This window comes from Notamacropus eugenii, chromosome 3 (genome assembly GCF_028372415.1).
Source record: "Notamacropus eugenii isolate mMacEug1 chromosome 3, mMacEug1.pri_v2, whole genome shotgun sequence".
In the NCBI taxonomy this organism is placed as follows: Eukaryota; Metazoa; Chordata; class Mammalia; order Diprotodontia; family Macropodidae; genus Notamacropus; species Notamacropus eugenii.
In genome coordinates this window covers 471,514,799-471,528,558 of record NC_092874.1, presented here as the reverse complement: position 1 = coordinate 471,528,558, position 13,760 = coordinate 471,514,799, and the positions used below count along the sequence as shown (strand labels likewise).

General features: G+C 39.6%; 1 protein-coding gene across 5 annotated transcripts in view; it reads right to left on the bottom strand.

The window, feature by feature from the left end:
• Nucleotides 1-1,521: 1,521 nt before the first annotated feature.
• PDE1C (phosphodiesterase 1C) overlaps nt 1,522-13,760 on the bottom strand; it is a 573,123-nt gene continuing 560,884 nt past the window's right edge. For all 5 annotated transcript variants that reach the window (XM_072598889.1, XM_072598887.1, XM_072598888.1 and 2 more), the window contains one exon: nt 1,522-4,326. In XM_072598889.1, the coding sequence (XP_072454990.1) occupies nt 4,157-4,326 (170 nt within the window). In that variant the 3' untranslated portion in view covers nt 1,522-4,156. The remainder of the gene's footprint in view (nt 4,327-13,760) is intronic.

The following is a 13,760-nucleotide window of genomic DNA, read 5'->3' as shown; positions in this document are numbered from 1 at the left end:
TGTTATTACTAAACATATATGCACCAAGTCGTAGAGCATCCAAATTCTTAGAGAAGTTGAGGGAGTTACAGGAAGAAATGGAGAGCAAAACTATACTAGTGGCAGACCTCAATGTCCCCCTCTCTGAACTTGATAAATCTAACTTCACAATAAACAAGAAAGAAGTGAAGGAAGTCAATAGAACTCTGGATAAGGTAGATATGATAGATCTCTGGAGATAATTTAATGGGGATAGAAAGGAATATATCTTTTTTCAATGGTACATGGCACGTATACAAAAATCAACCATGTTCTAGAGTGTAAAATCCTCACAATCCAGTGCAGAAAGGCAGAGATAGTCAATGCATCCTTCTCAGATCATAATGCAATAAAAATCATTTGAATAAAAGGTCATCGAAAGATAGAACAAAAATTAACTGGAAACTAAATAATTTAATCCTAAAGAATGAGAGGGTTTCTATGAATCATAGAAACAACTGATAACTTCATTCATGGGAATAATAATGAGACAACCTACCAAAACTTATAGGATGCTGCAAAAACAGTTCTTAGGGGAAGTTTTATATCATTGAACAACATTTATAGATCTGACAAAGCCTTTGACACTGTTAGTCATGAGAGCTTATGGAAAATTATGCAAAATTTGGTTGCCTAGAGAAGTTCATTAGTATCGTACATCAATTTCGTGATGGCATGTTTTCCCACGTTCTGGATAGTGGACAATGCTCTTGTGCCTTCCCAGTCACCAATGGAGTGAAACAGAGCTGTGTGTTTGCTCCCACTCTTTTTAGCATGATGCTTTCAGCCATGTTCTCAAATGCTTTCAATGAGAATGGACAAGGCATCAAGGTCAGCTACCATACTTATGATAAAAAACATGTGAGCTACCATTGGAAGATATCAGTGGCCAGTCTCATGGGCCAAGCCAAAAGTCTTCCAAAAACTGATAATGTGGGCCCGTATGACAAGCTCAAACACAACAAACCCTTTATACCTCTGTCTTTCCCTCCTCCTTCCCTAGCAGGGGAGTAGACCTATGGTAATTACTCAAGCTACCCTTTCTCATTCTCCCCTCCCAGCAGAGTGGGAAGTTAACAGAAAGGAGTCATTTCTATTTCCTATGAAAAGTAATTCATGCAATTGCTGCCTTACAATGTAGACATCAATTGCATAACATTATTGTTGATACTTAGACATCTACTTTTTTTCAGGGGAGTCCTCTCATCTGCTGGAATATGGAACCCACCACTGAACTGGTCAGATATTGTCTGGCTCCATGGGAAAAGACTGTTCAGCATTGAATACTTGTTCTTTGGAATGATGCAGCAATCCCTTATCAATCTCTTGTTCCCTGTGACTAGGGGAGGAGGAGTGGGTAACTTCTACTCTCCAAATTCTATATCTCTTCTTAAAAATGGGATTTGGGTCCATGTTATTCCAAAATTAGAATTAGTTCAACTCATTCCAAGAGAATCACACAATTTTGGAGAGAAAAAAGAAAACAGAAACAAAAAAGCCCTTTAAAATATTTTTTACTTAGAATAAATATAATCTGGCATTTCTATACAATATAGCATGCAATCATGATAGGATATCTTACAAGCAATATAGAATGTCAACACATGCACAGCTGCTGAATAGTGATGTTCTAAAAGTCTAAGTTTTTTAAATAAAATCTGTGAAAAATAAAACCTTTTTAGAGTGTAATTCATTTCCCTGGGTCATGGCTTCCAATACAAGAAAGCCAAATGATCTAAAACTATAGAATTTGATTGGATAAATGAGCCATTTTCAAATGTGTGTTCAGGGTCAGGGGGAGAGAAACAATGGATGATTCCATGAAGTTGCAGAGAGGCAGTTACCTTTTGGGGTACATTTTGTAATGGATCATGTGGCAGATAATCATGAGATTGCCAGTAAATGGGGAAGAACATAGAGAAAACTCTTTGGGGGACTTAGCAAAAGCCTTCCAGACAGTCCTTCTCACTGCTCAGCAAGCAGCCTCACTAGAAGGGAATGAATAATTTCCCTGATAACAAATCACAGTGATTTTTTGTAATCTTTGAATTTCCCTAAAGGATATCATACAGCCTATGATAAATAGATAACATAAAAGTATGATAAGAACTTAACTCTGGTAGCAGACTCTACTTACATAACTAGAGCTAATCATAAATGAATAGAGAGAAGAATGGAGGGGACTGAAATCTATGCATACCGGTGGGTGCCCAATTCATACATTGGTATATTTTTCATGATGGTATTATTAGGTGTGTTTTTTCTTTCTAAATGGGTGCTCCATTCCTAGGAAGAGTATCCCAAGCTCTGGTAATTGGTTTTTCCCTACAAATCCTGGTATTTAAGTCTTAGGAATTGTGAACATAGCAATACCAGAGATGATAGCAGAGTAATGTGCCAGAGGATCCTAGATTTTAACAACTTACTGGTATGTGACCCACCCTTGTAGAGAGATCTTATTAAACTGGACCCTTGGATGTTCTGGGGTCTACTGAAATAATGAATGGAAACTTAGCTCAAGAAATCTGAAACCTCTTTGGCTAAGAATTCCACTGATATGTCAAAGACCTGCATCCATCCCTGTGGCAGCTCCCTTCACTATCCAAAATTAACTATAATTTTGAGTTTTAGAAGAGTTACTTGAGGATCAGAGAGATGAATGACTTGCCTGTATTCTCACAGCTTATTGAATGATGACGGGGTGATAGATTTGAACTCAGACCCTTTTGACCACAAGAGAAACATTAAACCCACCACAATGCCTCTCTTGGTTAAGAAGATAATTCAAATAGAAGGTCCTTTTTGTAATTTTAAGTTTTACCCAATCTTGGGCCTCCTGTAACCAAGTGAATACAAGGAAACTAGACATATTAAGAGTAGGGTCTCATCAATTTGTTCTCCAACAAGCCTTTGAGAAGTTAACCCTTGAAATCTCTGAGGCCCAGGCTCTCTTAGTTGAGAGCCAATGTTGCTGCTGATATCAGATAATTGGCTGCTACTTCATTTAAAACAAAAAGTCAGACTTTAGTTCAACATCACCGTTCTGCATGAAATAAACAGATGATCAAACAGAATGGACCGAAGTGCACACAGAGGCACTGTGCACACTGTCAAATCTCTTAAAGACCTCCAATTTCTTTTAGATTTGGGGAGTGGGATAGGGAGCCAAAATTGTTCTCCCTTTATCTGAACTGGCTTTTTCAATCCTTTATTCAGAAGTCATGATATATTCATTATTATAAGTATGATAAAATTCATAAAATTTTCATAAAATTCAAGAGATTTTGATTTGATAGGTACCTTAGCAATCACCACCTGATCCAATATATACCTAAAAGGAATCCCCAGTGTTACAATTGACAGTTGATCATTCTCTAAACTTGGGCCATAGTTTTGTCTTTTAGGGATTAGAGACTAGACCTGGGATCTCATTTAGAGGGAACACCCACATAAATCAATTCCCTCTATCAATGCAGGTAGGCATCTCCCCACAACTAGAAGTTCTGGAGAATTGTCTAAGGCATTGGGAGGTTAATGACTTCTCCCGGGTCAAAGAGCCAAGGAACATCATAGGGAAGACTTGAACTCAGGTCTTCATGACTCTAGAGGTCAGCTCTCCAGTCACTCAACCACACTGCCTCTTGGTTTTATTGTTATTCCATAGTATTCTGTCTTCTTTCCTTTCCCTTTAATAGGACAGTTTTTCTGGCATTCCAAATACGTATTTTTGAGTCACAAACAAGTTTCATATATTATATTCCTAAAATATAATGATCACTAGGTTATTATTTGTTTTAGGGCAGTCCCTTTTGTGGTTAGAGAAAATGAGAAAAAGCATCTTTTCCCAAGACGTTGGATTTTGCAAGCAATGTTTTGGTGCCAACTACATGAAGGAAAGCCCTCACTAAAAATGTGCATCAGCAGACAGCTTTGGTGATACAACACCGTCCTAATATTGTTCTCTATCAACAACATTAGCCTCAATGAGTTTGAGACCAAACCATCCCAAGAGTGAAGAGCATGAAGACTTCACCTTGGTTTAACCCATGGCCACCATTCTCTGTGAGATCTCCACAGAACACCCACCATCAGCCAGGCAACAATGAGAGGCAGATTACCCTCTCCTTTCACCTTTGACTTATTTCCTGTTCCAGTTCTGTGAGATGCTCTGAATCTTTTTGATCTTGGTCCTCTGGTCAAGCATCTTATACTTAGCTGGATGGTCATCAGTTTTCTTTGGAATAGAAGGTGCATAGGATCCAGATGCATATGCTGGTCTTTTGAAATGGCGCAGGGGAGGCTTGATGACTGGAAGGAATAGAAAGAAAGGTTAATCATTAATCACACCAAAGGATCATAGAATCATGGGATTATGAGCTTAGAGGTGCTTAAGTCCAACCCCTCATTCGAAAGAGAAGGAAACTGAGGCTCTGGGTGATGATGTGACTAAGTCCAAAATCACACAAGTAGTGTCAGGGGCCACATCCTCTCCCTCCAGAACCAATTCTGTTTTCTCTCTCTCCAAAATACACCCTAAAGATCCCTTGATATCTTTCTCTCCCTTGTGACCAGCTCTTTCTAATGAATGGGAGAGCAAATTGATCTAGTCTATGTATATATCTTCTTTAAAAATACATGAAGATTAGTCAATAGATATTTATTAAGTGCCTACTATGTGCTAGGCACTATGCTAAGGGCTGAGGATACAAAAAGAGGCAAAAGACCCAATCCCTGCCCTCAAGGAGCTGACAATCTGATGAAGAGTATCTTGGTAGTTTGTTCTATTCATCTAATTCCTACAGAAGGCAACAGCAACAAGGGGAAGGACAGGACAGAATTGGGAGATTATGAAGCCTGCCCCAGGGACTAAAAACTAACACACTCCTAAGTCTCTCAGTTATTTATATAAATATATGTTTGTATGTATGTACATATGTATGTGTGTATATATGTATGTATGTATGTGTGTATGTATGTAGGTATGGATCAGAGCATCTCTGTAACATTACCCACAATCAGGTGGAATTCACTAAAGACTGGGGCTTTGGGGCATGCACTATTGGAGGTGCCCCAATATCACAGTTTCACTTTTAACTCGATCCTACAACAGAGGCAGCAAAGATGGCATGATAATAGTAACCCACCCCCACCCTCACTCAATATCTACATAATCACTGGACTGAAGATGCAAAAAATTAAATAAATAAGTAAGTGAGCTTGCTGGATCAGATAACTTGACCAATTCCAAGAAAATTAAAAGTAACAGAGAGAAACTGAAAATATTCTGTTTGTATTAAAGACTTGGTAGCAATTCACTTGGAAAAGATCTGAGAGTTTTCATTAGTCACACACTAAAAATGAACCAATAACACGATCAAGTTGCTTTAGCAGAGGTCCATGACCTTCCAAGTAATTTCAAAGAATGAACTGCTTCTGGGGTTCATGTGTTTTCCCTCCCTAGAGGGCTTCAAGCAAAGGGGAGAAGGGTCATTTGGCATGTTATAAGAAGGATTCTTTTTCATGAGTGGGTGGACTAGATATTCCTGTAACTGACATTCTCTGATGCCACAACATAATGTTGTGCTCAAGAGAAGAAATATTTCTAAGTTGTGATAAATAAGAATAGCTCCTTTTTTATAGCTCCTTATAGATATTCACTCATCTGAGCCTCCTAAACAGCCCTGTGAGGTAGATATTAGGAACATTTTATAGACAAAAAACTAAAGCATATAATGGTTAGGTGGTTTCCTGACTCCAAAGCTAGTTCTATCCACCAGAGCTGCTTCCAGCCCAGCTCTCATGGTCAATCATCCAGGGAAGTAATTCCTGTGGAGAAGGGTCCACCCATCCTCACCAAACAAAATGCAGGCATGCCAGGCTTGCTGAGGCAGCAAGGTACCCTGGGAGAGAGACAAGAGAGAATGGGTGCTAGGTAGAAACACCAACAACAACACCTTGACCACCATTCTTAGACCCTGATGGAGCCAATTCAGGATGCTGAACCCAGGAGCCTTGGGAGAAGCCAGGCCTCCAACCCAGTACCCTCAGCCACCATTCTGGGAAGCCATCTGTGGGGAGACCTGCTCCTACAGGGTCTCCAGACATGGCTACTGGAGACCCAGAAAAGGAAAGTTGTGGTCCCCAAAGGCCTTGACCCTGTCCGATGATTTAACATCAGAAACTATGATTTTATCAGTGAAAATAACATCAAGGAAGGATCATGGCTATCTGCTCTGCCACTGGACCCCAAGAGCTATGAGATCTTTTCATCTCACTTACAGCAAGAACCTTCCAGATGTATTGTGTCCATCAGTAGAACTTGAGAGAAAGGACTGTCAGTTTACTCTTTGTATCCCCAGAGCTTTGCACAGGCCTTATATACAATAAGCACTTAATATATGTGTCATTCATTCATTCTTTCATTCAAGGCCTGGGTCCAACAGTCATGTAACTTTGAGTCAGTATGAAAAAAATAGGGCACAGTGAAAAGAGTGTACAAGTTGTGCAGGTTCAAATACTACCTCTGTTACCTGTTGACCTTGGGCCAGTCACAACCTCTCAGAGCTTTCATTCATTCACCTTTAAAATTAGTGGGCTGGACTAGATGCTCTCTCAGTTCCCTTCTTTCTAAATCTATGATCCTAAGTTAAACTCCTAACACCTCAGTTTCCTCGTCTGTAAAATGAGATTGGACTCAGTGTTCTCTAATCTTTCTAGTTCTAAATCTGTGATCCTAAACCATTTTCCCCTTTCTAAGCTTCCTCAGTTTCCTCATCCATAAAATGAAAGACCGAGTTCCCTTCTAGTACTGATCTTCTAGCATCCACCCTCAGCATCATCTAGAGACTTTGAGTAAATGATGTACTCCTGGAAGATGTTAAAGGGTCTAAAGCAAAAGAAAGAGCCTTCTTCTCGAGCATGTTAATTTTTTTATGAAATGTTAGGATAAACAAGGGGACCAAGGCAGGATAGACTCCAGGAATAAATGTGAAAACCTTTTATTTCTTGTTTTGCCAGAGAATATTCAGGCAAGTCGGGCTTTAGAGCAAAAGCTGAACTTGGAAAACATCAGCAGTGGATGAGTTGCTACTCCTTCAACCCATAGCCCTCCTCTGCCATTTTCTGCAGGCCACATTTCACTGCTCAGCAGGAACTCATCCCAAACAGCCTATTTGACCTCCTCAGCAGGAAGTTTCATCATTGTGTACCAGCATTCCCATAGATGAGATCAAATATGATCCTGTCTAGTGGAGCTGATGCCTGTAGAGCAGCAGCTGCTGACAGATACATACCTGCCACCAAGATTCCAAGCTCCCTCTCAGCCAAATTAGAAATAATACAGAAAATGTACTTAGAGCAAATTCTGCAGAAAGCAATCTCCTCAAGGCCAGGGAGCTTCGCTTCATCTTTTGACTTTGCATTTCCAGAAGCCAGCACAGTGCCTGGCACATAGTAACTATGTTTGTTCACTTGAAATTAACTGAAGTGTGCTTGTATCTTACCATGAGAAGGGAAATGCATACTAATAGGTAGAAGCCCAGGCTCAAAGAGTAAGGTGTAATTCTGCAGGACTTTATTCAATGCCTTTTTTCCTTAAGAGAAGGTTATCGTCCTTCACAGACATTTCTTTACAATTTTTTCCAGTAAACGATGCAGCATGGGAACTGGGTGAGAATCATGACCCTTTAATTGCTGGAGAAACTGAGTTAAAGTATATTTTTTTCAGGACAAAATTAAAGCTAAGACTCCTTAAAATTCTCTTCTTTCGTACAAAACACCAAACAGAAACACCACCATAAGCATGAATGGACCTTAATGGCAATCTTAAAAACTCCGCCTCCTTTACTTCTACATCACCTCTCCCTGTTCACCTCTCCAGGACTGGAGCCATGATTAAAGAGACTGTCATTGTTCCTGGATGGAAAACATCAGTCTACTCCCTTTGTCCTGGCCTGCTGCCATACAGTCATCTTTCTCTTTCCAAAGTGCCTCAGTGGCTACCACTCCCTATCCTGTGTAGTTTTTTTCCCATTAAATGTAAGTTGCTTGAGTGTAGGGGTTCTCTTTTTATGTGGATCCCCAGAGCTTAGCACCATGCTTGGGCACATATGAAATGTCTTTTCGGTCCTCTAGTTACACTTTTTTTAAAGTACAAGATCCTTTCCTATAAAACAATTTGCTTTGACAATGCTAGGTGGCACAATGGATAGAGTGCTGAGTCTGGAGTCAAGAAGACTCATCTTACTTAATGAGTTCAAATCCAGCCTCAGACACTTACTAGCTGTGTGACTCTGGACAAGTCACTCAACTCTGTTTACCTCAGTTACTCATCTATAAAAATGAGCAGAAGGAAACAGCAAACCACTCCAGTATCTTTGCCAAGAAAACCCCAAATGGGGTCATGAAGAGTTGGACAGGACTGAAAACCACAGAGCAATGGAGACTTTGACAAAAGCATATATTTCTCTGCTGAGGTTAAGAAACTCATTCTATTACTTTCTCTTTTATGCTTCAGGGAAGAAAGAACCGTTAAAAAGATCACATGAAACCAACCCTCTCTTCTGTTGTTGTGTTTTATTTTAACAATTTCATTAAATTGCACTCTGTGCTGAGATGCTTTGCAGACAGAAATGTAACTTTCATTCTAAAGTACTCTCTGTTTCCAAGTACTTTTGCATTCCTCAGCTCCTTCCTTCAATCACTTCTATTTCTTTCATTTGTCTTATTCTGCTGATCTTTTCCACTTCCAAAAATGTCTTGAGGCTGTTGTGCAGATCTATTCTCCCTCTCAAAGTGGACCTAAGAGCCTTCATTCCTTGCATTTGCACAGGAAATGCAGGCCCCAGATTCAGTCTGGTCATCACGTAGCCTGTGGGTGTCCTGAACCAAGCACAGAGTTACATTATCGTAATTCAAGGCAGGGGTTCTACATTCATTCCCCCCTGATACTGTCTTCTTCCCTCCCAACCCCACTCTTTCCCCTCCCCCCCACCCCCGGTGCTATGTGTGGCCTCTTTCAATCAAAGACTCTAGGAAGCTATGAATTCATCAGATAGGGTGACTAGATGCAGAATATGATCAGGCTGCAAGGCATGGCACATCCTTGCTGATATTGCTGCATTGAGGGTAGGGGGATAGAAAGAAAGGCCAGGACCCAGAACACAGCCCAGCTCTCCTACCACAAGTAGACTAAGCCTGCTTGCTGGAGCTGGCTTTACTAGGCTCCACAAACACACTTCTGCTCATCCCAACCCTTTGTGGCACCACCCTGCTCTCTCCTTTCCCTACGTAGACTCATTTCTTCTTTCCCACTCTCCCTACTCACTCTTTTTTCCTGTGAACACACTCAATTCCTTTACTTCATGAGCCTCCTTTCCATACCCCCAAAGGCTAGTTTCTCCCATTGATCTTCTAAAGCAGAGGTTTCCAAACTTATTTAGCCTACTGTTCCCTTTGCAAAAAAAAAAAAAATTACTCATCACCCCCTGAAAATCTACTTTTTTAAGTCTCTATTTTTTTAATTTGCATAATTTCAAAAACATATTTTTGAAATGATGCATCGTAAATTTAATAATTTATTATAAATTTGTGGGGGGTTGCATTGAAATTTTGATGACACAATACTGCATCATGTAACCATATAATACCACATTGTAAACAAGTCATTACATGCATACGCTGGACTTCCTGACAATGCCTGACAATGCCCAACATGCTCACCTGCCAACACTTGCTCGTTAAGTTGGGGGACTGGACCACCGATAATTATTAAATTGCATTTTGTTTGTTTATTTGGAAAATAATGTAATTACTATGACCTTAATTCTATTACAAAACAGATGAAAAATGTACAGTTTTTCAAAATTTTCTTTTTTTCTTTCCTTATGGTTCTACTCCCACCTTACTTTTATTCAACTCACCCCAAATGTACTCAAGGCTACTACTGACCCCCATTGTTCTAGCACCTCCAGGGTAGGGGCAGCATCACTCTCTTTGGGAACTTATGCAAGTCTAAAGTAAGATCTAGAGGATTGCTTTACATTTGTTAAACAGACCTGGGGAAGTCATGAATAATGGTGTGCTCCCACAGAGTTGAGCTGCCAGAGGTTACTTCTGTCTGTGTCCAGGCACAGGCAGACTCTAAAATTGTCATTCAAATTGCTTTTGAGGATGGAAAGATGGCAGAGCAGGTCAGAAAACTTTTGACTCTCCAAATTTCCTCCACACACACGAAAAAAGATAGAACATCTCCTCATAGCAGCAGAAATAAAAAATGGAGTACAGCAGTTGTCCTCCTAAGACAATTTGAGAAGACCCTAGGAAACATCCAACCTCCAGGGGCCAAGACTCAGTCTGAGTGAAATGTAAACACCTCCAGGCTGTCTGAAGAATCAGCAACAAGCCTTTAGGGCAGTTGGTTGAGAGGCTGCCTTAGCTTTAAAAACTTTCATTGACCAAACAGTGTAGGAGTCTGGGAGTTTGATGCCTAAGTAGGGGAAATTTAAAGGACCTTCCACTGTTGAGGGACACCAAGCACAATTGTGCTAATCAGATAGCTCCTGGGCTGTCACTGCAGGGAGAAGGAGCTAGCCCACATCTAGTGAGTGCAAAAGCAGAGGGACAAGGACCCTGCTTGCTGTGGGCACTTGCAGGAGAGCAGAGTCTCTAGTTTCAGTTCTGGGGCAGAGAGGATGTGGCTGAGGGCCCTAGTTGTGCCTTAGGATCAGAGTCCAAGGTTGAGCCCTGGGCCAGACCTAGAAAATAACAGTAAGAATGACCTGAGGCTTGGAGCATCATTTTTCGTAACTCAGGACTATAACCTCATTATACTCATAGCTGCTAAAATAAATAAATAAAAATAACCATGTTAAGGAGAAAGAACCCAACCATAGATACTTACTATGGGGATATAGAAGGTCTATAGTTACATTCAGAGGAAGATAATGGAGCTAAAATGTCACTTCCTTTTTCAATAAGAAACATCAAATGGTCCCAAGCACAGAAAGAATTCTTGGAAGAACTTAAAAAGGACTTTAAAAATCAATAAGAGAGTTCGAGGAAAAATGAGAAAAAACAGCAATCCAAGAAAATTATAAAAAGGAAGTTAACCAATAGGAAACTGGGAATCAAAAACTCAAAGAAGAAAATAATTCCTTGAAAACTAGAATTAGACAAGGGGAAACTAATGACATTCTAAGTCACCAAGAAATCATAAAACAAAACCAAAAGGATGAAAAAATAGAAGAGAAAGTGAAATATCTCATTGAAAAACAACTGATCTGAAAGACAGATTGAAGAGAACTCATATAAAAATACTGGGACTACCTGAATATTATGATAAAAAAATAATTTTAATATATTATTACAAGAAATTATTAAGGAAAACTGCCCTGAGAATCTAGAACAGGCCTGCACAGCACTTGGCCTGTACCTGCACTTGCATTGCACCAAAGGATTTTGGGCAGCCTGCAACAAATGTAGAGGGTATAAAACAAGTCTGCACAACATACTACCCATGGGTCACATGTTGTGCAGGCCTGTTCTAGAATAAGAAGGCAAAATGAAAATAGAAAAAATCTACCACTCACCACCTAAAAGAGATTCCAGGTGGAGAACTTACAGGAATATCATAGTTAAGTTGCAGTGTTCCCAGGTTAAGGAGAAAATATTGGAAGCAACAAGATAAAAAATTTAAACGCCATGGAGCTATAATAAGGATTACCCAAGATCTAGCAACTTCTACACTGAAGAATCATAGATTTTGGAATACTATATTCTGTAGAACAAAAGAGCTGGGGTTGTGACCAAGGGTAACTTACCCAACAAAGTTAAATGTAATTCTGAATGGAAAAAAAAAATGGATATCTAACAAACTCAAAGACTTTCAGGTACTTGTGCTGAAGCCACAGAACTTATGGGAAATTTTGACATATAAAACATCCAGGAGAAATGTAACACAAGCATTAAAAACCAGTTATAAGGAACTGAATAAAGTCAAATTGTTTACTTCATGTATGTGAAAATAGTAACAGTTCTCTTATGATTGTCATCATTATTTGAGTAGGTTGAAAGAAAAGGTGTAGGCTGAGCTGAGTATGATGGGGTGATTCTGAGAAAATAAAAATGTGTGGGGAGAAATTATCTCATACAAATGAGGCATAAAAGCAAAAATTGATATCGAAAACACTAGTAGGGGGAAGGGTAGGGAGGGCTGGAATATTACTCTCATTGCGAATGGATTCAAGAGGGAACAACATAGATAGATAGATAGATAGAGAGATAGATAGATAGATAGATAGATAGATAGATAGATAGATAGATAGATAGATAGATAGATAGACAGATATAAATATATGTATATCTATAGAGACAGAAGTGTATAAAAGTTTTCTAGATTCAGAAAGAAATAACAGAGCAAGGGGATAGAGTGAAGGGAGAGGATAAGGGAGGGAATCTTAGAGGGGTGGCTAGGTTAAGAAATAGGAGGTTAAGGTATAAATTAGAAGTAAAGCAATGGAGTGAAGAGAGCTAGGGTAAATAGAGTGGGAAGGATAGTGAGGAAGGATAGTGCTATGTAGATGGATTTTTTTTCTCTTCTCACTTTGTATTTAGGTTTAAAATTTTTTAAAATTACAAAAAAACACAAAAATTGCACTAGGGATGTCAGGTTCCTTATTGAAAATTACTTTTATCAATCTTTAGAGTCCTCTAGTTCAGCTTAATGGCATTCTACACAAAATGGGTTAGAAACAACAATGTAGGCAGTTGATACAGTGTCACATTGGGAGTCAAGAGGACATGGGTTTGAATCCCATCTCTGACACTAGCTGTGTGACCCTAAGCCCATCACTACCTCTCTGAAGCTCAGGCTCCTCATCTATAAATCCTGAAAAACATTGGCTAAATGAGATTTAGCAATGTGCTTTCCTCCCTTCAGAAGATAACTACAGAAAATGGTCTTTGGAAGAAACATGCCTGGATCAAACACTATCACTTGTACAAGAAACAGCCAACAGGAGCCAAGGAGTGATTTTTTGTTTCTTACAAGTAATGTCAAAGATAGTACATTTCCCAGGAAGAGTCTACATATTCCATTTCTGATCATTCTAAACAACAGTGCTGTGTATTCATTTAACTCTTTCTGATGAACTTTGGGATCCTAAATGTCAGTGGATATACTAAAAATCAGTGTATTTTTTATTGATGCGCTTGTGGAAGTTCAAGAAACCAGAATACTAGTGTTAACTCCCTAGAGGAAAGAAGACAAGAGTGAACCCAACATCTTCATTAGGTTTTCTATTAGAAATTAAAGTCCTTGAGAACGGGGATCAGGCAGCTAGATGGCACAGTGGGTAAAACTCTGTGCTTAAAGTCAGAAAGTGTGTGTGTTCAGTCATATCTGACTCTTTGTGATCCCGCCTGGGATTTTCTTGGCAAAGATCCTGGAGTGGTTTGCCATTTCCTTCTCCAGGTCATTCTACATATGAGGAAACTGAGGCAAATACAGTTAAATGACTTGTCCAAGGTCACCCAGCTTGTAAGTGTCTGAGGCCAGATTCCGCTGTGCCACCTAGCTGTTCAAAGTCAGGAAGACATGAGTTCAAATCTGTCCTCAGATGCTTATGAGCTGCATGACCCTGGGCAAGTCACTTAACTTCTGCTTGCTTCAGTTTTCTCATCTGTAAGATGGAAATAATGATAGTACCTACCTCCCAGAACTGTTGCAAAGATCAAATTTGATA